Genomic DNA, 26,213 nt, shown 5'->3' with positions numbered 1-26,213 from the left:
GAGTTTATACTTGATATTATCGTGTCTAATGTTTGTGTTTTGCTTATAATGCATGAACACTTTGCTAGTTTCTACTATATAAAACACGAGTTGGTTTCAACGTTACCTCTTCTCACTACTCCCTTTCCATCTAATAAAAACCCTTAAAATTCGAATAATTTATCCATTTTTACCATTTACCCTATTTCTTTAGTCTCCCCGTCTCTTACCGGCTACGGATACATGATCCGTTTTACTAATAAAAATAAATAAATAAATTAAAAAAAATTAGCGAATAACCTCATTCTAATTTTTCAGATCCCATTCAATAGCAAGCTACGACATCGCTCCCAACGTATTCGTTCGGTAATGCTCCTATGACATATACATCTTTATACCTTGAGTTTGTGATTAATATTACCGTATGTAATATTTGTATTTTTATTGCAACGTTCGGACACCTAACTAATCAAATCATAGTTTATATTTCAAATATTCACTGTTAAACTCACCAACCAAATGGTGGAAAAGTATTTCATGTGAAATACTTTATCTTAACTCCCCTAAAAAAAAACAAACGATAGAGACTCCCATCCGACTCCCTCCTCCAGCTCCCGTTCCCTTCCCCTTCCCCTAGCCGCCAAACGCACCCTACGTGTATTCCTCCCCGGCTCGCAGATCATAATACTCCCTTTCGATCCCTCCCGACCCAACCTCAAGTCCAAACCGCACAACCACCTCAGATCTCGCACCTTCCCCGTGCGGGCGCCCCTCGCCGCCGGCACGATGAGCCGCAGCGGCTCCCGCCGCGGCATCTTCGAAGGCCTCCCCATTCCGGCCGACAAATCCGTAAGTTCCCCTCTTCCATTCCCTACCGTTATTTGTTGACCCGGATTTGTTGATGGAAATCCCAATTTCCCGCGTCTGGGGCTGCAGTACCTGAAGGAAGGGCTGTCGCGGATCGACGAAGGGTGGACGGCGGCTCGGTTCGACTCGCTGCCGCACGTCGTGCACATCCTGACCTCCAAGGACCGCGAGGGCGAGATCCAGTTCCTCAAGGAGCAGAGCGACCTCATCGAGGACGTCGTCGACGAGGTCGTGCATGCCTACCACCACGGCTTCAACAAGGCCATCCAGAACTACTCCCAGGTCCGGTCCGATCCCCCTACCGGGCATTTTGTTTTATTTCACTGGCAAAACCTTCATTCATATCAACATGCTGAGTGGAGTTGTTCTGTTTACATGTCGTGATGGCAGATCCTGCGGTTGTTCAGTGAGTCCGCGGAGAGCATCACCGGACTCAAGGGTGAGATGGCGGAGGCCAAGAATCTGCTTGGCAGGAAAAACAAGCACCTTGGGCAGCTGTGGTACCGGTCCCTCACCCTGGGTCATGTGCTCTCCCTTTTGGATCAGGTCGAGGATGTCGCGAAGGTCGGTAGTGCGTAATCTACAAGCTTATGTTAAACGGGATTTGGACATTGACTCTTATAAATATCTAGTTCAGTTGCTACAGCGAAATTGTTATAATTTATAGACTTCAAGTCAAACTAAACAAGTGAGTTTTTTAATCATAAGCAACATTTAAATATTTTCATGGAACATGTAAAATGGTCTAGTTTCAACCACAGAATATAGACCATAAATGCCACCCAGGTTGACTAACATTATAAAACAGTTTTTCAAAACATGTTAAAGAAACAGTGTAGCACACCTTCCGAAAAGCCATTTAGGACCGTCTCGAACTCAAGAAATTTTGCATTAATTTCAGAGGCAACAGTTGAGTTTCCACAGGAACTAGAAAAGATTCCTGTGTTCGAAATAGGGATGTAGTTTGACCTGTATTGCATGTTTACACTTTAATTGGGTTAAGTAACTTCTCTATGCATACAATACTTGCTGTGAAAATGTCTTGGTGAACGGTTCTATATCACCCTACGTATAATTCCTGTACATAATATGCATTATGTTCATACTTGGTAGTCAAACGTTGACAATAGGAAATTATAAAGAGAAATGAGTAATCAGCGGTCCTTCAATTTATTCCGCGGTGCCATCTAGGTCCCTAAACTCTTAAAATGTAGATCTGGATCCCTAAACTTGTTTAGTATGCCACTCGATGTCTAAATCTCCCTAATCAACAAGTAATTACCTAATGTGGCACAATAGCGTGGAGCCTGAGATTTTCCTGTTCTCTACTATGCACTCATGGTCGTTGCTGCCGCTAGCCTGTCCACTGCATTTCAGGTGCCATGTTGGCATGCCACATAGGCAAGTTTATACTAATTAGGTTGTTTTGGACCTCGAATGGTACACTTAGCAAGTTTAGGGACCCGAATATACATTTTAAGAGTCGAGGACCTAGATGACATCACGTGACAAGTTTAAGGACAACTGATACATTTTACTCAAGAGAAATTATAAAGACTAATTTTCATCACTTATGGGAAGCAGAAAAGTCTAGTGTCTAGGTGATAAAATGGTGCCATTTCATGCTTGTTTAACAGTCATTGTGCGAGTTCATTTCAAGCTGAACAGCTGCTCCTGGACTTCTTGCATAATCTAAGTAGGTGAATTCTAGTAACCATGTCGTGAATATTTGATTGATCCGTATTCTACAAGGGTCTTTGCAGAATGCAACAGTTTGTGGATTATGTTATGATTTTCCTTCTGTAAAAGATCTGTGACAGTTCCCAAAAGCAAAACTTGTCGAGGATTTGTTTTTGATAATGTATCCGAAAAATAACAGGGTTATCTTTGTGGATCAGAAATCGAACATGAAGCGAGGCACACGCGATGTATACAGGTTTGGGCTTCTGGTTGGGGTAATACTTTACGTCCAGTGTGGATGATTATGTATATATATTCACCCGAGTACAGACAATGTCGCTAACCTATTACAAGGAGTAGATCGGATCTAATATATCCTAGGGCTAAAATCGTTGAGTTCCTTCTGTGTCAAGGTCCTGATGCTTTGCCTCGAGTAGCTAGAAAAAAAGTCTCCCCTGGGGGATCTGGGTCCCTGTCTTATATAGAGGTGATGTACCGCCTCCTATCTATCCGTAGTTGATAGAGAGTCCTTCTTGTCACTCTTCCTGATGTGCGTTACTTCTTGCCATTCAAATTTTTTCTCGAGCTTTTGCACCTTGTTCAAGCTGTCATGTTGTTCGAGCACTGATACTCTTTTTGAACTTAGTTCACGATTAGCTGTGAGTCCCCTTTCATGAGAAGTCGCCTGATTCCAAGTGATGCAGTTGTGCGGAGCTCGTTTACTAGTCCTTCGTATTCTACAACATTGTTGAAAGCATTAAAATCTAATTGAACAACGTATCTGAGTTCGTCGCCTGCTGGGGATTTGAGTACAATGCCAGCTCCCGAGCCCTGAAGCGTGAGCGACCCATCGAAGAAGAGCGTCCAGTGGTCTTGGACCACACTGGGTCTTGTTTCTTCAACCCTTGTCCACTCGGCGATGAATTCCGCTACTACTCCCGATTTCACACTTGTGCGTGGCACATATCCGACGTCGAATTCATTAAGCTTGACTGCCCATTGCGCGATTCGTCTAATGGTTTTCCTATCGCGTATGACATCTTCAGCGGGTACGTCGTCACGATGGTGATCCTGTGCGCTTAGAAATAGTGTCATAGCTTCCGGGAAGACATCAAGATTGCATATAGCAACTTTTACACTTGCGGGTATCGTAGCTTGCTGTCTTGTAGGACTTCGCTCACATAGTAAACATGTCTCTGGACCTTGGCCTTCTTCTTGGGACATTCCCGTTCGACCACTAAGACCGTGCTTATAATTTGTGGGGTAGCTTTAATGTACAAAAAGAGCTCATCTTTTTCATTAGGCGGTGTAAGAACTAACGGAGACGATAAATACCTTTTTAAGTCCTGGAAGGCGCGCTCCGCTTCTTCCGTTCACTCGAATCGATCATGCTTCTTTAGCAATTTGAAGAAAGGCATCCCTTGCTCGTCCATCCTGGAAATAAATCGACTAAGAGTTGTAATGCATTCTGTTAATTTTTGAATCTCCTTCAGTGTTCGGGGTGACTGCATCTGGTCAAGAGTCTTGATTTTGCGTGGATTGACCTCAATGTCTCGATTCGACACCAAGAAGCTAAGAAGCTTGCCGGACAGAACGTCGAACGTGCACTTCTCTGGATTGAGCATCATACGATACTTCTTGAGATTGTCGAACATCTTTTTGAGATCGTCAATCAAAGCATCCTCGGTTCTCGACTTGACTACAATATCATCGATATAAGCTTTCACATTGCACCCAATTTAGGGCCGAAGACAGTTTTGAACACACCGTTGATAAGTAGCACCAGCGTTTTTTAAACTGAAGGGCATCCTTACATAGCAAAATACATCGAAAAGAGTAGTAAAATCAGTTTTCTCCCCTTTCTCTATTCCCATACTAATTTGGTGATACTTTGAATAGGCATCTAGAAAATACAGCAATGTACAACCCGCTGTAGAGTTGACGATCTGGTTGATATGTGGAAGAGGAAAATGATCTTTCGGAAAGGTTTTGTTGAGGCCGGTGAAGTCGACGCACATTCTCTATCTACCATTACCTTTCTTGACGAGGACGGGATTTGCGAGCCACGTGAGGTGACAAACTTCTTGAATAAAGCCTGTCTTAAGTAGTTTGTCAACCTTCTCTTGGATGGCTTACTTCCTATGCTCGATCACTTCCCTAGGACTCCAGGTATATCGAATGGTTGCCATGCGAGCACGTCTTGGTTTGTTCGGAGGAAAGTGATGAACTCGAATTTCTATTTAGGGTCGAGGTTAACCCCAACCTTAACCGTCTTGGCCAGTTCAGGTGGGTCGAGGGGGATCGCCTTGACGCCATCATCAGTCTTTTTGTTGCTAGTGCCGTCGTTGGTCTCACCCTTAGCGGCATCGTTAGACTTAGAGGTCTTAGCAAGACTTACAAATTTGGAGTCCTTGTGTTCAATGGTGGCTTGATGCTTCTGACGCTTGGAAACTGCGCCTTTAGAAGTGGTTGCTGCTCGACTGAGGTGTTCGATCATATCTAAGTTCCGCTTGTCACATTTGACCGCTGCACGTTGATTTTTCTGACAGTTATGACCCCTTTGGGCCCAGGATCTTGAACGTTTGGTATGCATAGTGCACCACTGTCATAAACTTGCCTAACATTAGGTGGCCCACGATCATGTTGTACGCTGTCTCGAAGTCCGCGACATCAAAGGTAAGCTTCTTTGTACGAAAGTTGTTAGGCGTGCCAAACATGACCAGTAACTCGATTTGGTAGGGGTACGGGGGTTATGCCATGGAAAGGCTCGACTCCCGCCTTAAGCTCTGATATCTGAACTCCTATCTTATCTAGGGTCTTGGTGAAGATGAGGTTTAGCGAACTACCCCCATCGACCAAAGTTCAGGAGACTTTGATATTAAGGATAGTCGGTTGGACCACAATCGGGTATCGACAAGGGTGTGGAATCGTGGTTAGGTGGTCAACTTGATTGAAGGTGATAGGAACTTCCGACCACTTGATGTATCGAGTAGGCCCAATCAGAGACAAATTGACTTCTCGTTCTATCGTCTTGTACTGCCTTTTAGATTCATATGCGGCGGATCCTCCGAAGATATGTGCTAGACTTTGGTCGGCCTCGTGGAATTCGGGCTCGTCACCGTTAACGTTTGGCTTGACTTGTTTGTTATGCTCAGCAACAGCGGGCTTGAGCTTTTCATCGTCCTTTTTGATGACATGGCATTCGTCGAAGTCTTGTTGGTTGGTTCGATGAACAGGGCACCACTTCCCACCACCTCGACTCAGGCATTCGTTGTCCCTAGTGTTGTGCGACTTGCTCCTGTCATCGAGTTTGTTCTTCCCCTAGTTCTTCGAGGACACGGACTTGTCCTTACTAGATTGAGGATTTTTGTGCGTACCTGGGCTTCCGCTCGCTTGCACACTTGTCGGTCAACTCAAAGAGCTCTTTGACCATGTGGATCTACCGAGTAGCCATCTTCCTGACCATATCCGTGTCCCGGACGCTTCGCTTGAAGGCGATGATGATTGGCTTGTCAGAGATGTATGGGATCATGTTACGTCTGTCGCTAAACCGGCGGATGAAATCTAGGAATGACTCGTCCTCATCCTGTTTCAGCTGATGGAGATTGTTTTCCGTTCCTGGGCACTCAAATGTGCCTTGAAAGTTAGCTATGAACTGAGCCTTCAACTCGGCCCACGATCGGATTGAGTTAGGAGGCAAGCTCAACAACCAGGACCTGGCAGGTCCATCGAGCGCGGTTAGCAGATAATTGGACGTTACCTTATTGTCATCGTCCGCAGCTCGAATAATCGTGGTATAGATCTGTAACCACTCGTTGGGGTTGATCTTCCCATCATACTTCTGAATCGGGCCTGACTTGAACTTCTTGGGCCACCGTATCGACCAAAACTCGTGTACGAAAGCTTCGCAACCTTCATTGAATTCTTCAGGAGGAGGTGGGGAGGACTATCACGTCTATTCCTTCAAGCAGGGGAGTCACGTCGACCATCTTGTCCTAGAGATCGGTGATCGTAATGACGGCTGTCGTCCTCGCGATGTTTCTTATGGCGGTTGTCTATCACTGTATGTAGATCATGTCGATTGTGAGGAATGCGATTTCTGAGGTCTTCCTGGTTCGTACGCCTATAGATAGGACAGTTACAGTTTGGCCCGCAAAGTGGTGCTTGAGCTCGATCACTTGAGCTTCCCGCCTGGGATCCCTCGACCTGGGGATACTTGCGTCTGTGGCTTCTCGAGCTGGCGTCTTGCCGGGTGGGGGCCTAGATTTTCTAGGATTGTTTGCTCGAGCGGCTTGGATTTGGACCGCATCGAGTAATGTCCTGACCTGGTTAATCATATGGGTTAAAGGATTCGTCGGATCCAACTCTGGAAGAGATCTCAGAATCAGATGGGCTCCCTGGACATTAGCATTCGGAGTGCTGAAAACATCGCTACCCAAACTTGGCTGGGGTCGAGACGATGCTGCTCCGTGGTTGCTATTCTGGGAAGCTCGTCCCTTATGCTGGCGGTAGAGGTGTGCCCACCGGAAGTCGTCGTTGAAGACTAGAGGTATCTGTCCTCATGCGGTTCGTCGATGGAGAGTTGTGTGAAGGACACGTAAGGTTCCAGCTGCAGATGTTTCCGACGGCATATCGCTGGCAACGCTGGTACCATGAGGGGCCGCTAGTTCCTCGGGAATTTTCGTGCTATTGTTTACCATGGCGTTTGGATGTACCGTCATTGGATCAGGAGGTGGGGTATCGACATCCGTCACCGAATTGTCGGGATTGATGGTTTGAGGAGTTTCTCGATGAAGACTCCTACGAGTACCCGAGCTCGGGATGAAGCGAGTCTAGGGAGTTCATCCGCACCAGAGTTGTCACTCCTCCTGGTGTGCGTTACTTCTTGCCCTTTGAACTTTTCTTTGAGCTTTAGCAACGTGAAGAAAGGCATCTCTCGCTCGCCCATCCTGAAAATAAATCGACTAAGAGTTGCAATACATCCTATTAATTTTTGAACCCTCTTCAGTGTTCGAGGTGACCGCATCTGGTCAAGAGTCTCAATTTTGCTTGGATTGGCCTCAATGCCTCGACTCGACATCAGGAAGCCGAGAAGCTTGCTGGAGGTAACGCCAAACGTACACTTCTCCGAATCGAGCATCATACGATACTTCTTGAGGTTGTCGAACGTCTCCTTGAGATCCTCAATCAAAGCATCCCTGAGTCTCGTTTTGACTACAATATTATTGACATGAGCTTCCACATTGCGCTCAATTTAGGGCTGTAGACAGTTTTGAATACACCATTGACAAGTAGCACTAGCCTTCTTTAAATCGAAGGGCATCTTTACATAGCAAAATACACCGAAAGGAGTAGTAAAAGTAGTTTTTTCCACATCTTTTATTCCCATGCTAATTTTGATACCCCGAATAGACATCTAGAAAACATAGCAATGTACAACTCACTGTAGAGTCGACGATCTGGTCGATGCGTGGAAGAGGAAAAGGATCTTTTAGACATACTTCGTTTATGTCGGTGAAGTCGACGCACATTCTCCATCTACCATTAGCTTTCTTGACGGGGACGGGATTTGCGAGCCATGTGGGGTGACGAACTTCTCGAATAAAATCCGCTTTAAGTAGTTTGTTGACCTCCTCTTGGATGGCTTGCTTCTTATCCTCTGCAAATCTTCGCTGTTTCTGCACCACAGGTTTGGAGTCGGGCCAAACTACTAGTTAACGCTAGATCACTTCCATAGGGACTCCAGGCATATCGGGCGGTTGCCATGCGAACATGTCTTGGTTTGTCTGGAGGGAAGTGATGAGCTCGAATTCCTATTTGGGGTCGAGGTTAGCCCTAACCTTAACCATCTTGGCCAGTTCAGATGGGTCGCGGGGGATCGCCTTGACGTATCATCAGTCTTTTTGTTGCTAGCGTCGTCGTTAGTCTCACCCTTGGCGGCATCGTTGGACTTGGAAGTGTCAGCAAGACTTACAAGCTTGGAGTCCTTGAGTTCAACGGTGGCTTGATGCTTCTGACGCTTAGAAATCGCGCCTTTAGAAGTGGTTGCCGCTCGATTGAGGTGTTCGACCATATCGAGGCTCCGCTTGTCGCATTTGACCGTTGAACGTTATTCTCCCCTGACCGTTATGACTTCTTTGGGTTCGGGATCTTGAGTGTCTGGTATGCATAGTGCACAACTGCCATAAACTTGGCCATCATTAGGCGGTCTAGGATCACGTACGCTGTCTCGAAGTCTGCGACATCAAAGGTAAGTTTCTCTGTACGGAAGTTGTCGAGCGTGCCAAACGTGACTAGCATAGTCGATGAATTAGGGGTTAAACCATGGAAAGGCTCGACTCTCGCCTTAAGCTCTGATAACTGAACTCCCTTCTTGTCTAGAGTCTTGGCGAAGATGAGGTTAAGCGAACTACCCCTGTCGACCAAAGTTCGGGAGACTTTGATGTTCATGATAGTAGGTTGGACCACAATCGGGTATCGATCAGGGTGTGGAATTGTGGCTGGGTGGTCAACTTGATTGAAGGTGATTGAAACCTTCGACTATTGAGGTATCGACAACCAGGACCTGACAGGTCCATCTAGCGCAGATAGCAGATAATTGGCCATTACCTTGTTGCCGCCCGCGGCTCGAATAATCGTGGTATAGATCTGTAACCACTTGTTGGGGTTGATCTTCCTATCATACTTCTGGATCAAGCCCGCCTTGAACTTCTCGGGCCACCGTATCGACCGAAGCTCATGTACAAAAGCTTTGCAGCCCTTCATCAAATTTTTCAGAAGAAGGTAGGGAGGACTATCATGCCTATTCCTTTGAGGGGAGTCATATCGACCATCTTGCCTTGGAGATCTGTGATCGTAATGACGTCGATCGTCCTCACGGTGTTCCTTACGGTGGTTGTCTATCATTGTACATAAATCATGCCGATTGTGAGGAATGCGATTCCTCAGGTCTTCCTGGTTCCTGCGCCTTTGGATAGGGCAGTTACAGTTTGGTCTGCAAAGTGGTGCTCGAGCTTGATCACCTGAGCTTCCCGCCTGGGATCTCTCGACTCGGGGATACTCGCGTCTGTGGCTTCTCGAGCGGCGTATGACCTAGGATTGTTTGCTCTAGCGGCTTAGATTTATGTCGTATCAAGTAAGGTCCTAACCTGGTTAACCATAGGGGTTAAAGGATTCGCTGGATCCAGCTTCGGAAGAGATCTCAGAATCAGATGGACTCCCTGGACATTAGCATCCGGAGTGCTGAAAACATCGTTGCCCAAACTTGGCTGGGGTCGAGACGATGCTACTCCGCGGTTGCTATTTTGGTGGAGCTCGTCCTTTGATGCTGGCGGTGGAGGTGTGCCCACCAAAAGTCGTCGTTGGAGACCAGGAGGTATCTAACTTCTCGTGGTCCGTCGATGGAGAGTTGTGTGAAGGACACGTAAGGTTCCAGCTGCAGATGTTTCCAGCGGCATATCACCGGCAACGCTAATACAAATAGGGGCGGCTACTGCCGCTGGATCCTTGGGGATTTTCGTGCCATTGTTTACCAAGGTGTTTGGATCTATCGCCCTTGGGTCAGCACGTGGGGTATTAGCTCCTCTAGCTATGAACATGTATCGATCTGTTCGGCTGCTCTAGCTGGCGGTGGAGTCGTCATTGCCACCCTCGTCACTGTCGGTGTCCATACATCGGAGAATGTTGGGCTCCTTGGGATCTCACTCGAGATGTCCCACTTCGCGGTATGCGTTTAATAGTTTGGTCTCGATAATACCGGCGCGGATTAGTTCACCTTGATGGTGCCAACAAAAGATCATAGTTCCGAACGTGATCTTTGACCTGGCAGGGGCGATTCGAGGGTGATCGAAGTTGACCCGAAGTGGTCGTAGAAATCGACGTCGGAGAATCCAGTGCCGATGTGCACTCGAGGCAGTCGATCTTGAAAAGCAGAAGACCCCTACCTGGCGCACCAACTGTCAAGGATTTGTTCCCAACAATGTGTCCGGAAAATAACGGGGTTACCTTTGTGGATCAGAAATCGAACATGAGGTGAGGCACACACGATGTATACAGGTTCAGACCTCCGGTTGGAGTAATATCCCACGTCTTGTGTGGATGATTATGTATATATTCATCTGAGTACAGACAATGTGGCTAATCTATTACAAGGAGTAGATCAGGTCTAATCTAACCTAGGGTTAAAGTCGCTGAGTTCCTCCTGTGTCAAGGTTCTGATGTTTGCCTCGAGTAACCCGAAAAAAGAGCCTCTCCTTATATAGGGGTGATGTGTTGCCTTCTATCCATCTGTAGTCAATAGGGGGTCCTAGTCACCCAAATAGATAAATCTGTTATGGATACTAGTTTTCTCGAGTTCGGTAAACTATCGATGCCTTCTTAGTATACACCTTCTAGATTCTGGGAGTACCAGATACTGCAGATTCGGTTCCGTAATATTTAGAGTTGGTAAGTATGCACTGGTATATCCTGTCTATATAAAGTATACTCCTTATGCGTATATAGTATACTCCCTATATGTATATATTCCATAGTTAGTTATTGGACAAACTATTAAAAGATTCTAAATCGATTTTGGACTGTAGTGTAAAATGCAAACTCAGGTTGGTTAGATCGGTGCAAAGTTGTCTTTTTCTTTTTGAGAAGAAAGTGCAAAGTTGTCTTGAATACCGCATCTTGAAGATAGAACTCCCCACCCCCAAGAAAAAAACTTTGAAATGATACCTGCACTTTTGGGATGCATTTTGTTGATTTTTAATCAGCTGAACGCAATTTCCAGGGCCAAAAAATGATGTGGATGACACGTGTGCCTTGAAAGACACTTATCAACATGATACTTGCACTTCTTGAGATGTAGTCCCTGCTCAAGCGTAAAGTTTCTAAAGCGAAGAGAGAATATTCAATTGAATCTGAAATCTTCGATACAAGCTTTTTGTATGCAGTAGGTGTGGTCCTTTGCACTGAAAATTAGTTACTTACTGCAAACAAGAGCATAATGGCATATATAAAATTCCACTCGGAAGTATGAAATTTTCTTCATGCCACTCCAAAATTGATATAATTCTCTCAATGCCCCTAAATAATTTATTCCCCAATTAATTAGTGAAAATATTTAGATTTACTTAGAGGTGTTTGTCTGTGGAACCTTTTTCCTTGATTTGTAAGCAGTTTTGTGCGGTAGGTGGGATGGGAGGGGTAAATGTGTAGGTGAGTAGGTCTGTAAACAAGCCGAGGTTGAGCGAGCTTACTGCCCAGGTTTTAGCAGAGCTCGAGTCAGCCTTCGAGCTTAGAGATGGGCTTGAGTAATCTCAAACTTCACTTTAATGTAAAATTTTATATAAAAGCACTACTAAAGCTTGACCTCGGCTTGAAAAAGTAGAGTAACTTTACTTTAATATGATGCCTTATACAAAAGCTCGGCCAAAGCTCAAGGTTAGCTTAAAAATGTGGGTGGTAAACCTGTGGGGAAAAAGGTCAAGAACAAGTAGATCAAGCCTTAACCACACTATTTGAGCTTGAGCTCGATAGGCTCATGAGCTCGGGTTTGATGTCCGAGCTCTGCTTGTTTGGACTTGTATATATATCTAATTTCCAACCTTTGGAGTCCTATATACTTATACCATTTACCTTTTTGTGTCCACTTTCAACCTTTACTTTCTTTATATCCCAAACTTGAGGGAGTTATTCTCTCTGCTAACATAGTGTATCCAACAGGTTCCTGCTCGAATTGAAAACTTGATGATAGGGAAGCAGCTATATGCTGCAGTGCAGTTGCATGTCCAATCAATGCTGATGCTAGAACGAGAAGGCCTTCAAGCGGTTAGTCTCAACATCCAATCATGATTTTTTTGGTACTTTCGTGTTCTGAAAATTTGGGCTAAGATTACCTTGTATTTAGCTTGCATGTACCTTTCATCTGTTGTATGTTCTGCAATAATCCATCAAAATGCTATACTGCCCTTGTCCTGCATTGCACTGTTAATTGGCTTACAATTCTCTAACTTTAGCTCAATAGGTTCAGGGAGATTTCATGTTCAATTGGTTTTATCATCTTTTGCGTATGCAAACTTGGCTCCTGGGTCCTCAACTTAGCAAATGCTCAGGAGTGAAATTTGCGGTTAAGTTGTGTCTCACATCTGCGGGAGGAGCCAAATGTGCTGTGCCTATTATGCTGAATGAATGAATATGCTGGGTAACTAGCTAGTATTAGAAGTGATGAACATTTTAAGAATTGCAAATATTGAATTTAGTAAGCTAGAATAGGTGAGAATTTTAATAACTTTCCCTAACGACTAGATAAAAGGAGCCTGATTTACCAAAATCTCTTATGGATGGTTAGATATTCTTACCCATGGTTTAATTTGGTATGCTATATTAATGAGTTTGTTAAATACTTAGCTCAGCACCATTGTGTGGTGATTAAATCATTAAATAGATTTGAACATGGTTTCACAACTTTCAAATTATTATATCTTCTTGAGATGGCGCACACTTTTTTTTTTTCAAAGTGATGACGGAGCATATTTCAAAGGTTTACTAGTTAAGGTCATTATTCTATGCTGATTAGGTTTTGTTGTCCTTCTACATGGTAGCTCAAGACAACTGTTTAGCCTATCATGAGCTTGCACATATTTTTCTTTCGCCATAGCAATATTACAGGCTAACAAAATTTTGAAGGTAGGTGCTCTTCAAGATGTTCGTTCTGATCTAACAAAGCTGCGAGGTGTACTGTTTTACAAAATTTTGGAAGAATTGCATGGCCATTTGTACAACAATGGAGAATATAGGTAAGGTTTGCTCTTTTTAGTCTGTTTTGATGATCTCAGTTGTTTCTTTAGACCGTAGCCATCTTTGTATTTTCTATAGTTACATGCTTGCTATGACACATTCAATTATAATGGTGTCAACGCTGGTGACTATGTGTTCTGCAGTCTGCACTGAAATCCTCCTTTTATTGTGACTTCTTGTTAATTCATTTGGTAATGATTAAAAATATGCGTCAAGTGACTATCTCCTGCAATTCCATCATCGGTCAACAATTGTTCATTTCCAAGATTCTCTTGCAGCTCGGTGACTATAAGCATGGTTGACAGTGATGAAGTACCAACTTCTACAGCCACTGGTTGCTTAGTAAATAGCATGCAACCACTTTCGAGGAGAACTAGGTCAATTAAAGGCGATAATCACATTGGTGGACCGACCACTGCAGATGGGTTTCCAAAAACTAGTTCTGTTGATGGAGGGTATGTTCAAGTCCCTATCCCGCCTCCATTTTAATTTGGATTGTTAGGATAATCCTTGTGTGTTATTGTTGGTAGGAGTATCTCGGTTGCTGTAGGAACAATACGTAGGCTACTGCAGCACCCGACTTACTGTATCTACAGTAGATTGGTTGCTGGCCTATAAATATGGGATGACCCCCTGTAGGTGTGCCGTATGCATTGGATGGAAGCTCGGGATGAGCTTCATCCCTTTAGGGATTGTCAGCAACTATAGGCTTTTGAATGTCTGAATAAACATCAGAAGCTACTAGCAGCAAGAAAAGCATCAAATGTGCGGCGTCAGATGGAAGCATCGAATGTGCTTCATCCGATGTAATCCGTAAGAAGCTGTTGGTAGCGAGAAAACTTCATGTGTCTAGTGTGTGCTCGCGTATGTGTTATATCAACCTACTTCTCGCATGATTTGAGTCCAACAATTGGTATCAGAGCCGACCCTCGCGGTTAAACAGGCTCGTGTGCGCCAGGGGAGCGGGCATAGGGCGCATGACGCGTGTGGGCCTTGAGTGGTCACATGGCATGGCATATGTGCCGGCACTAGACATACGAATGTGTGCTAAGAAGGAGCATTCCTAGTCATTTGCTCAAGTGGGTATGTTTGACCAAAGCCAGGGTTGATCAATCCCACGACAAGTGCCACTGTGGGCGGTTTGGTCTAGCGCGAGGACGAAGAAGATGAGCTAGCGCTCCTGGTGGAGCAGGTGTGCGCTCTTAGTGATGAGTAGGAGCCCACGCCAAGCCACGACCACCTCGACGAGCTGCGCGTGCAAGTCCACCTTGGTGCCAGCGACGACGGCGACCACTTGGAGGGCTGGTACTTCGACACTGGCCCCACTAACCACATGATGAGTCGCCACTATGTCTTCGCGAAGCTCCATCGGTTATTGTTGCGGACAGTACGTTGGTTACTGTTACGGATAATACATTGGTTATAGTACGTCGAGGTGTGGTGGGCTCCGTCCGTTTTGGAGATGGCTGGGTGGTCGACATCCGTGGCTGGCACCATCCTGTTCGCACAAGGCGCTCTCCGGTGTCTACTTCATCCCACGGCTGAAGAACAATATCATCAGCGTGGGCTAGCTGGACGAGGGTGGTTCCAAGGTGCTGATCGAGGCCGGCTTCTTGCGGTCAAGGCGATCCAAGCGAAGGCGGAGGTGGAGAGCAGTCGGAAGCTTCACATCCTCCGCATCGACAATGATGGAGAATTCACATCCATTGAATTCACGCGCCACCGTGCGGATTGCAGCGTCCAATGACACTTCTCCGCATGTACAGTCCACAGCAGGACGGCGTAGTGGAGAGACGCAATCAGTCGATCGTCGCGACGGCGCGCGTGCTCCTAAAACAGAGGGGCGTGCCAGCGGAGTTTTGGAGAGAGGCGGTGAGCACCGGTATCTTCCTATTGCACACCGACGAAGAGCCTGGATGCCATGACGCCGTTTGAGGCGTGGCACGGCCGGAACCCGACAGTGAACTTCTTGCGCACCTTCGGTTGTCTGATTTATATCAAGGAGGTGCGACCAAATCTGTGGAAGCTTGATGACAGAAGCACGTCCTGTGTCTTCATTGACTACGAACGTGGCGCGAAGGCGTACTGCCTCTACGACCCCGAGCACCAAGCGCTTCCGCGGGTCGCGAGATGTGATCTTCGATGAGGATGCCGGATGGAGCTGGTAGGCGAATGCTGTTGGGAGAGTGGCTCCATCTAGTGATTTCGCCGTAGAGTTCATGGTGAGTCAAGTCCATCTCTAGGCAGCTGACAGGCCCACCTCAGCCAGAGGATGAACATCCAGCGGTTCACAATCGCAATCGCCACCGCGTTTCAGGGTCCGTGATAGCGGTACCAGCAGAAGTGGCGTCGGCGATGGCGGCGACCTGGTGGTACGACGAGTGGTGAAGGAGATTGGCAGATCGGGCTGTGTACCTGACGCTGACACTGACCAATTATGCTGACTGGTCCCTCATGATGAAGGTCATGTTGCAGGCGCGAGGCCTGTGGGACGCAGTAGAGCATGGTGTTAACGCCGTCGAGGAGAACGGGACATGGACGCTGGTGGAGTTGCCGAGTGGGCACCAACTAATCGGGCTCAAATTGGTGTTCAAACTCAAGAAAGACGAAGTTGGGGTTGTGATCATGTACAAAGTCTGCCTCGTCGCCAAGGGCTATGTGCAGTAGCCGAGCGTGGACTTCGACGAGGTATTTGCTCGTGGATTGAAATCCATGCTGGAGTCTGTTGGGAGTCCGTGGGCATGCTGCTAGTGCTAGTTGCCCAAGAGAAATGGCCGGTCCATCACATGGATGTGGAATTAGCATTTCTCAAATGACTAATTGGAGGAGGATGTGTATGTTGCAGGTTCGTTGTCACCGGAGAAGAGTGCAAGGTCCAACGGCTGCAGAAGGTGCTCTACTGCCTGCGACAAGCACCGCACGCATGGAATGCGAAGCTCGACAGCACTTTGAGGGTTCTTGGCTTCGAGCAGAGCGCGCATGAACCTGCGACGTACCGGCGTGGCCATGGCAACACATTATTGCTCCTTGGAGTCTACGTGGATGATCTGATCATCACGGGATTGTCAGAGGAGGGACGGTTGGTCGGCTACACACAAGGCTTAGTGGGAGTATTGTTAGTATAATCCTTGTGTGGTACTGGTTGCATTAGTAACACGGTATTGTAGCAGAAGTACGTTGGTTACTATAGGAACAACACGTTGGTTACTGTATCAACCGACGTACTGTATCTGCAGTAGGCTGGTTGCTGGTCTGTAAACTATGTGGTGACTCCCCTCCCCATGTAAGGTGTGCCGTATCCACCGGATGGAAGCTCTAGATGAGCTTCATCCCTGTAGAGGCTGTCAGCAGCTATAGGTTTTTGGATGTTGAAATAAACATCAGAAGCTACTGGCAGCAAGAAAAGCATCGAATGAGCTTCGTCGGATGGAAGCACTGAATGTGCTTCATCCGATGTAATCCATTAGAAACTATTGGCAGTGAGAAAACTTCTTGTATCCAGTGTGTGCTCACATGTGTGTTCTATCAACCCACCTCTCGTAGGCTGTGTTACAGGGACACGCGAGTCTGAATTTTTTTTTGCCGCGTCGACGTGTATCGCTGTGTCGATACGCGTCGGACGCGATGCGACACGCATCCGACGCGCTGCAACCGTGTCCAAGGCTGGGGAGAGGAGCGGAGGAGGAGGCGGCGGTGGGGGAGCGACGGAAGCGGCAGGGGAGCAGGGGAGCGGCGGAGGCGGCGGGGAAGGAGGAGGTGGCGACGGGAGAGCGGCGAAGGTGGCGGGGGAGCAGGAGGCGGCGACGGGAGAGGAGCAGAGGAGGCGGCGGCGGGGGAGCGGCGGAGGCGGCGGGGGTGGGTGGGGAGGCGGCGGAGGCGGCGGGGCGGTGACGGGGAAGGAGCAGAGGAGGCGGCAGTGGGGGATCAGAGAGGAGGCGGCGGCGGTGAGGGAGAGGAGGCGGCGGGGAAGTGAGGAGAGGAGGATCGGAAGGGAGGTAAGTAAGAAGCCCTAGTGGGCTTCTGTGTGGGCTGCAGTTGGGCTGATTTGTTTTTCTCTTTTTTTTCTCTTTTCTCTTTTTTTTCTCTTTTTCAGCAGCTTTAGTGTAGTTTGTCCAACTACATAATGTATTTTTAATATAAAATTAATATAAATTAGACGAATCCCCGAATCCTATTTTCTAGAGTTTATCGAATCGGACACCCGCATCCGAGTCGGACACCGACACCCGTGTCCGTGTCCCGGTGACACAGCTCGTAGGATCCGAGTCCAACATGGATAATGTATTTGTCCATCTCAAAATTATAAAAATAAAAAAATGATGATTTTTCATGACTTGATTTTTGGCCCAAAGGTTTCAATGCATCTCCCTCTGGTGGTTTCCTAGAATGCATGCAGCCCAAACATTTTAACTTTGACCAAAAACCAGCAAAATCTTATGAATGTTAAATGTTTAGGCTGGCCGTATGACTGTACATTTATATTTGTCTTGAAAGTGCTTTCATAGATTACAATTATCTTAGGTTAAAAGTATATTACATTGAAAATTTATAGTCAAAGTTGTCTTTTGGAGATTTTGTAAAATGACCAAAACTATATGACTACTTTGTTAGTGACTGGAGGAATCTATGGTAAGTTGACGAATAACTGCATGATATGAACAGTATTATACTTCCAAGTGATGCTTCTTAAAGGTGATTAATCTTCAGAACACTTCAGTTCATATCTAGTAAATTTAAATGTGTCAGCACAATCTCATGCTTATAAAGACGCACGAAGTTGTAAACGTAAGCTTTTGCAGGATCCTTGTTTCCATGAATTATGCTAAGAATTTTGTATCAGAATCAATTAGTTGTAATCCTATTCTTTAATGAATGGAATACATTGACAACTAATGTGTTTCGATTTTGTTTTCGTATTTTCAGCTCTTCATTTGATGGCCCAGATGGTGATAGTAGCTCAGACATGTGTGAAAGCAATGGACATAGGTGGAAGGATTCCAAAAGTATTTCTCGTGAAGTCCCAATTTTTCTTTCCCGTGCTACACCAGATGAGTTCCTTGTATGGCTTATTATGTTTCTCAGTATGGCGGTGTATTTTTTCGGTCATATTGCTTCACTTATTTTTCGAGTGAATTGCACAAAACTACAAGTATTTTGCCATTTGTAACACAAAACTACAAGTATTTTGAATAGTAACACAAAACTATTATTGTGCACTAATTTCACACAAAACCCGATTTTAATTAGATTTACCCAAAAAATAGTCTTTTGTTCTCCAAAAATTGTAGAAAACTTTTACGTGTTCCATAATCCAAAAATAGTATAACTTTTTTACGTGCAACCCATTTTAATTAGACTCACCCAGAAAGTCTATGTAGAATTTAAAGTGAAATTATCTAAAAAGGCTACTTTTATAACTCCTAACAATTGTTAGAGCTCAAATAAAATCCCAACAATATAGGAAATTCACTAATATTCTTATTATATATTGAAATAATTTCAAAAATTATTTTCAGTCCTAGGTTATATGGTGAAAAAGTGAGTTCCTTTGTAAGTATATAAATAGAGCATTACAAAGGAACTCATTTTTTTACCATATAAACTAGGGCTGAAAATAATTTTAGAAATTAGTCCATCATATAATAAGAATATTAGTGAATTTTCCCATATTTTTGAGATTATATTTGATGCCGTAAAAATTGTTAGAAATTATAAAAGTAGTCTTTTTGGACAATTTTAGTTTAAATTCTACATAGGTTTTTTGGATGAGTCCAATTAAAATAGGTTACACATGAATTATAGAACTTGTACAAAAAGTTTTAGGATTTTTGGAGAAACATAAGACCATTCTTTTTGAGAGAATCTAATTAAAATCAGATTTTGTGTGAAATTAGTGCACAATACTTGTAGTTTTGCGTTACAAATTGCACAATACTTGTAGGTTCGTGCAATTCACTTTTATATTTATTTGTTTTGGATTTTTCTTTAGGAATCAATGATCAAGGCAGATACTCCCCTCAATGTGAAATACCTGAGAACATTGGTGCAGTGCTTATCCATGCTTGGAAAGGTTGCAGCTGCTGGAGCTGTGATATGGTACTTCTTATCCTATTGTCTTTTCTATTTTTCATGCTGAATAAGCTCTGTATTTATCACAAATTGGTTTTCATACAAATATACTGGATAAACATATTTCTTCCAGAAAACATGACCATCCTTATTGGTTACCGAATTCATGGAAATATCTACAAAGATTTAAAGTTTTGTAGGAGTATGATATTTTTCTCTAAATTTGAGAGCCATTTTATGTTCTATTGAAAGGGAGATCGTAGAAAAATAGATCTAGTACCAGAACATGCTCCCCTCCCCCTTCCAAAAATATGATTAGAACTACCTGATACAATGGTATTAGGACAATGACAGGAACATCTTGTTTTCTGGCATTTGCAAGATTGCTTTTGAACTCCAGTTTGTGGTTTAGAGCAAAAGAATTGTGCCATTGCTGTTTTGATTTTCACTCTTACTTTTTTTGTGCCGTTGCTGTTTTGATTTTCACTCTTACTTTTTTTTGTGATTTTAGTTAATTTCATTTTCATGGCAGCCAACGAGTGCGCCCTACAATCCATGATGTTATCACTTCAAAGATTAAAACCTATTCTGAAGAAGCTTCAAAATCCAGTATAGACAAAGCTGCAAAAAGAACATCTGATGTGTCACATCCGTATGGATCCATTTGGCGCCATGAATTGTTCCAACAGAAAACAAAGAATAGTGCATCACTTATGGCAGCACAACTAGTTGTCAGTCCCATTTCGCCAGCTATGGCACCGACAGGAGATGCTCAGCTTGCTGCTAGTCAACTTCTTGGTTCAATATTTGAATGTCTTGTAGACATACTTGGTAGGTGATGTGTATCAATTAGTTTGGTTGCTTATAAAGTATGTCTTGTTTATTGTGCAACTTTGAAAATTCTTCCACTTGTCAGAGAACCATATTATTGTTGGAGAGCTTCTTGAACAAAAGTCATCATCTGAGGTTGACAATGTAAACGCACCTCATATGAACTGTGATGCAAGCTGGAATCCAGATTCTGAATCTTCCCAAGCTACTGGTTGTTTCAGCATTGCATTCTCTCTATCAGTGGTGCAGGTAGTTTCTAATATTACTTGTCTGTTGTTTTATTATGATCTGATTTCTATACTTCATCGACAACTATTCCTTCTCTCAAGTTTGATGCAACACTATGTATTCCATTCGTGTTCTGGAATTCGGTATAGCATCATAATTTTCATTTGAAAAGGTTTTATGTAATGAGCCTATTAATTGGTATGGGCCAATATGCTATCAACATGGTCTGTCATTGTGCAATGAAATGAGTAGTTCCGCCACTGTAGTATTATCTTATTGTTTTAGTGGCTTTTTGATAGGATTTGGATAAACACTGCCGAGAGGATAGTCAGACGGCGTTGGCTGCTAGGGGAGGGATTATACTATAGATTGGAGAGACTTAGATTAATTCTCATTGCTTCATTGATCTGATTATGTGACCTTTATAAATAGGACTCTCAATCTGGTCATGGAAAGTCCCTGACCGAATCCAACTCTATCTCCTATTCGATTCTATCTCTAAATCGAATTATCCTTTACCCAATTTATCTTAACTGAATTATTGCTTACCAAACTTATCTAAATCGAATCTAAACAGACTTATCTCTTGCTGACCATAACACTTTCATTATTGTCTGTGTTTCTTTGATTAGAGTGAGTGCCAGCAACTTCTGTGTGAAATTTTGCGGGCAACTCCAGAAGCTGCTACTGCTGATGCAGCTGTCCAGACAGCTAGGCTTGCAAATAAAGATCCAGTGAAGGAAAAGAGGCAAGTATTCGCCTGTCAGTGACCTACTATTTGATTACTTTTTTTATCGTGTATTTACAATATTCTAATCAAGTGAATGATTTTCTGATCCCTTGAGCAATGAATGGTGATCTGTTTTACATTGCTTAAGGTGCGGTGTACCTTTAGCTGCTGTCTTTTTTCGTATCGAAGTGCTAATTTTGGGAAGTTTAAATTGTTGCATAGGAATCCCCTGCAAATGCTTGCCTTTTTGTTAGTCTTTTGTCGGCCATAACTTTATTTTGCAGATTTGGTTCACAAGCAACAGATCATGGATGTGGTCTTGGCTACATGAAAAGGAAGAAATGAGCATATGTAATTTATGTAACTTAAAATTGATACAAAAGATAAACATCCGCATTTAATAATGAGATCATGGATGTGTTCTTGGCTACATGAAAAGGAATAATTGAGCATATGTAATTTATGTAACTTAAAATTGATACAAAAGATAAACATCTGCATTTAATAATGCTTGAAGCTGGAGTGTGCTTTGTATTGTTATGGCTTGCTTCAAAGGACTTCATATTTGTACTTGTTGGACATCTTTTCGGTAGATGCCACTAAATTCTATGTGGGAGCACAGCTTAGAAGGCCTGCCTTTTGCATTGCTAATTTAAAGAGTTGAACTAAAATTGTGCAGAAACATGTATACCTTGTTAAGTATATATGTCTAGGCCCATGGCCCATGAGGACTCTATATATATTGACATCAAGGTATTGGATTATCTATCTTCCTCTTCACACAATTCCAGTTAAGGTAACATGGCATCAGAGATTAGGGTTACCTAGTCTTGATCCTGATCCGGTTTTTTGGTGTCGTCATGCGTCCTCCTTTGGCACCGTCGCGTCTCCTCGTTCTTAGGTGCTGTCGCATCGTTACTCCTTCAGTGTTGTCACGTCGCCTGCCATCTCGCTCTGTTTCGTCGAGTCCTGTCACCCTGTTCTACTGCGTCCGGCCGCCGCTTGGCTCACCCGTCGCGAAGGACTGGCTTGCGGCCTATTGCTGTGTTGTTCTGTCATGTCACGTCGCCAAATCATCCGCCCTCGCGGAGCGAACCTTCTCGATTCCTCGTGAATTCACCCCTCGTCCTGATTTGTCGTTGCTTCGCCCTTGCACGGAGTCGCCATCCCTTTCAGCTGCGGTTGGTAGCTGTGTCATTGCGGCCACCCCTCATCGAGGCCGCCTCTGTCGTATTGATCTTTAGGTCGCCTACTTCCGCTGTCCTCAAGTCGTCGAATTTCTGAGGTTTCTGATGCTGCTTGTCCTTAAGTTGCTCTAGCGTGGTAACCAGCCGAACCTCCTCCGCATTGTTGTGGTACCTACTCGGTTTTTCCCATCACTTCTGTGCTTTGCTATTGTTTGTCTTCAATGTCACAACCGAGTGCAATCGCTATTTCTATTAAGCTTGATGGCCATAACTATCGCGAGTGGGCATTTTCTGTGAAAATTGTGTTGAGGGGTAATGCTCTAGCATCTCACCTAACTGATGATCCACCTATTGATAAGTCAAAAGATGGTTATGATGCTACTGAAATCAAGAATTGGCTTCATGATTATTGAAGGGTAATGAGTGTTATAGTCACTAATATGAAGGAATCCTTAATTATGAGTCTTGAGCATCACAAGTCAGCTCAGGAAATGTGAGATTATTTGCAATGTCGATATGTTCAAAATAGTGATGCTCTCTTGCATACTCTGATGATAGGACTTCATAGCTTGCAGCATAATGATATGTCCATAGATGAGTACTATATTGCATTTGATCGTTTGATAGGACTGTTGCTCTCAATTGTACCTCAGTGTACCAGAGGGTGTTCAGGCTGTTTTGACAGTAAGAACAAGTTCATTGAGAAGTTCCTTATGTACTAGTTTTGTCATGGACTAAGATCAGAATTTGAGTCTATTCGTATGCAGCTGCTCAACAACCCTACTACATCTATTGCGACTCGTCTTCGTTCGCTCATGCCTGCTTTAGTGTCAGTACCTTAGTGTGCTAGCAGCTTCTCAGAGGACTAACATAGCTAGTGACAGTTCCTCAGAGGCTATTCCTTGTGAGCATTGCAAGAAGACTGGTCATCGTCTAGAAAATTGTTTCTCTCGTCATCCAAAGAAGTTGGCTGAGTTCCGTGCATGCTATTCTGCTTGTACTTGGCGTGCAACTCCTTCCTGAGGCTTAGTATCTGTTGCTGCTTCTTCTCATGACAGTGATTCTCAGTTTTGGGTTTTGGATTCAGGGGCTTCTTTTCATGTGACATCTGATAAGCCCAGCTAGTTGCTTGCAAGGCCATCATTGCCAGAGATTCTATTCAGACAACTGATGGTATATCTTGCCATATCACTTGTCATCCAGAACGCCTCATCTTTTTTTATTCAGGATCTTCGAAGCGGGAGTGTGATTGGGATTAGCTGTAGCCATAAAGGGTCTCTTGGCCTCTACGTTCTGAACACTTTGTGTCTTCCTCCTTCCACTAGCTCCACTGCTCATGTGTCATCTGCTGCGTCATCATCCATTTCATCTTTTGCCAAGTGACATCATCGTCTTGTCACTTATGTGGATCTCCTCTGTCCACTTTGATTCGTCAGGGTCATTTAGGTCATACGTCCATTGAGTCTAATTTTTATTGTAAGGGTTGCAAGCTTGATAAACAACTCCAACTCCCCTATTCAAGTAGTATTTCTTATTCTGTTAGACCTTTTGATCTTATTCTTTACGATGTATGGGGTCCTTCACCTTTTGCTTCAAAAGGTGGTTATAGTTACTATGTCATTTTTTTTAATGATCATTCTCGATATACATGGATTTATTTCATGAAACATTGCTCCCAACTGTGTTCTATATATCAATCTTTTGCTTGTATGGTTCATACTTAGTTCTCTATTAGAGCCTTTTGCTCTGACTAGTGGAGAATACCTGTCTTCTGCTTTTCGTCAGCTCCTCACCTTTGAGGGCACTCTTGCTTAGCTCTCATGTCCTGGGGCTCATGCTTAGAATGGCGTTGCTGAACGCAAACATCACCATTTTGTAGAGACTGCTCGCACACTTCTCATTGCATTTTTTGTTCCTTTTTTATTTTTGAGGAGAAACTGTTTCTACAACAGTTTATCTTATTAACCAGCGGCTGTCTTCAAAGCTGGTTGGAAAATGCCCCGGTGAGGCTCTTTTTGGTACTGCTCCTAGCTATGATCATCTTTGGATTTTTGGATGTGTGTGCTATGCCTTGCTTGCACATCTTGAGTGGATTAAATTGACTGCTCAGTTGATTGAGTGTGTTTTCTTGGATATAGTCTTGAGCATAAGGGTTATTATTGCTATGATCCTTCCTCATCGTATGCGTAATTCTTGTGATGTGACTTTTGTTGAGGACCGTCTTTTCTTCTATAACCCCTCTACTCAGCCCTCATCCTCTCCCACAGAGTCCACTTACTTTCTATGTCTTCCTCCATTTGGCAAGGTATACCTGATTACATTTACTTCTCTTTAGCACCAGCGGTGGTGCTTGCTGACTGTTCACTTTTGTCTGTGAGATGAGTGTGGAGAGAATAGGTGATGATAAAAATCTCACGTAGAGTGCTTAATTTAATTCTTTCATCTGACTATTTCTGATCACCATAGTGCTTGAGCTCTGGCATCTTTCACCAGCCAGCATGTCGCAGATTGCAATACTGTCACTGGATCTGTGAGGGCTTGTGAGGCTACTGCTTTTCTTAGAGAAGGATCTAACCTTGGATCAAATCCATAGGTTCTTCTAAATGAATGGCTTGGATTGTTTCAATCTGTCTGTTATATAAGAATAGTTTTTAAGCATATAAACTTGTATTTTTGTAAGTAATTTTGATATATTTTACTCTTCTTTGTTTCCTTTTCTTTTACATCACTGATTTACTAAACATTCTTACAGCAGGGATGGATCAGAAGGCCTTTCTTTCGCTTTCCGCATTACTGATGCAGCTACCTCAGTGCCAAATGAAGGTATTTATTGACCAGCTTAGCACACATCTTTTGGATGAAATCTTGTTATTTCACGGTTTTATTGGATGTATCTATCAGTAGCCTGTTATGACTACTATAAATATATCTCTTCTTGCTTTTGTTTTTTGTTTGGAAATTAGTCATGCACCGTAGCTAATTATTGCTTTTATATGGATTTACATTAATTTTGCTATTAAATTATATCTTGCCATCTAAGTTATTCTGATCTGCCACAGGTCAAGGATGGCGAAGAAATTCAAATATACCACAAGAAGGGTATGGAACAGCAAGAGTCATACCTGACCAAGGAATTTTCCTAGCCGCATCAGTTTACCGTCCTGTCTTTGAGGTGACCTGTCACATAGTTGTCTGTTGTACATGCATCTTGCAGTATCATTACTATGTTGTTCATGGAGATATTTTATTTTGCAGTTTATGAATAAAATAGGGTTGATGTTGCCTAAGAAGTACTCGCAACTTGGGTAATGTGCTAGATCTCAATCTCAATTTCTATTGACATTTATATCTACAATTGCTTCTATTGAAGATTTACGTTCTTATAACCTGAGTTATATAGATCTCTTGATCATACGCAAGTGTATAAGTGTGAATGTGCTCCTCTTGACCATGTTTGTACGTTGACTACTGTCCAGCCCCCCCCCCCCCCCACCCACGCCACAGAAAAAAGGGAAAAAGTAATATATCCATGCTGCCTTGTATAGAGTACCAAAGAAGTTGTGGCCTTGTGGGTTCGTGTTACAAAAAGTAGCACTCTATTACTAGATCGGAGGACCTCTGGTTTAATTATCTCATTTTGCATAGAAGCTAGTATGAAATTTCAGAGGAATAGCAATATACAAAAGAGTGCTAGTATGATAGTTACACCTAAGGGGGTTGTCTTTAGAGGACCAAGATGTTTGGCTATTTATCACCTTGGGGACAACTAAAAGCCTGGAGTGCTACAAAACTTAACCTACAAGCTCGCCGAACCTTAAAAAAAATTCAGCAGCGTCTCCCCTGCAACTAGAGGTTTA

The 26,213-nt window shown here is 43.8% G+C and overlaps 1 protein-coding gene across 3 annotated transcripts in view; it reads left to right on the top strand.

Moving 5' to 3' along the window:
* The first annotated feature begins 560 nt into the window (after positions 1 to 560).
* The window catches only part of LOC133899057 (exocyst complex component SEC8-like), a 39,032-nt gene continuing 13,379 nt past the window's right edge, over positions 561 to 26,213 (top strand). The window contains exons 1-14 of one of the 3 annotated variants that reach the window (XM_062339970.1): positions 561 to 828; positions 916 to 1,128; positions 1,237 to 1,410; positions 12,238 to 12,342; positions 13,201 to 13,310; positions 13,590 to 13,766; positions 18,235 to 18,370; positions 19,301 to 19,407; positions 19,913 to 20,211; positions 20,297 to 20,460; positions 21,072 to 21,187; positions 25,112 to 25,179; positions 25,416 to 25,528; positions 25,612 to 25,661. In XM_062339970.1, coding sequence (XP_062195954.1) covers positions 766 to 828; positions 916 to 1,128; positions 1,237 to 1,410; positions 12,238 to 12,342; positions 13,201 to 13,310; positions 13,590 to 13,766; positions 18,235 to 18,370; positions 19,301 to 19,407; positions 19,913 to 20,211; positions 20,297 to 20,460; positions 21,072 to 21,187; positions 25,112 to 25,179; positions 25,416 to 25,528; positions 25,612 to 25,661 — 1,895 coding nt within the window. In that variant the 5' untranslated portion in view covers positions 561 to 765. Of the gene's footprint in view, positions 829 to 915; positions 1,129 to 1,236; positions 1,411 to 12,237; positions 12,343 to 13,200; positions 13,311 to 13,589; positions 13,767 to 18,234; positions 18,371 to 19,300; positions 19,408 to 19,912; positions 20,212 to 20,296; positions 20,461 to 21,071; positions 21,188 to 25,108; positions 25,180 to 25,415; positions 25,529 to 25,611; positions 25,662 to 26,213 lie in introns of all 3 variants that reach the window. The other 2 variants (XM_062339969.1, XM_062339971.1) reach the window with 2 other exon arrangements.

The sequence above is a fragment of the Phragmites australis genome, chromosome 18 (assembly GCF_958298935.1).
Source record: "Phragmites australis chromosome 18, lpPhrAust1.1, whole genome shotgun sequence".
Taxonomy (NCBI): Eukaryota; Viridiplantae; Streptophyta; class Magnoliopsida; order Poales; family Poaceae; genus Phragmites; species Phragmites australis.
The sequence above is the reverse complement of the archived record's forward strand: the minus strand, read 5'-3'. Positions and strand labels throughout refer to the sequence as shown.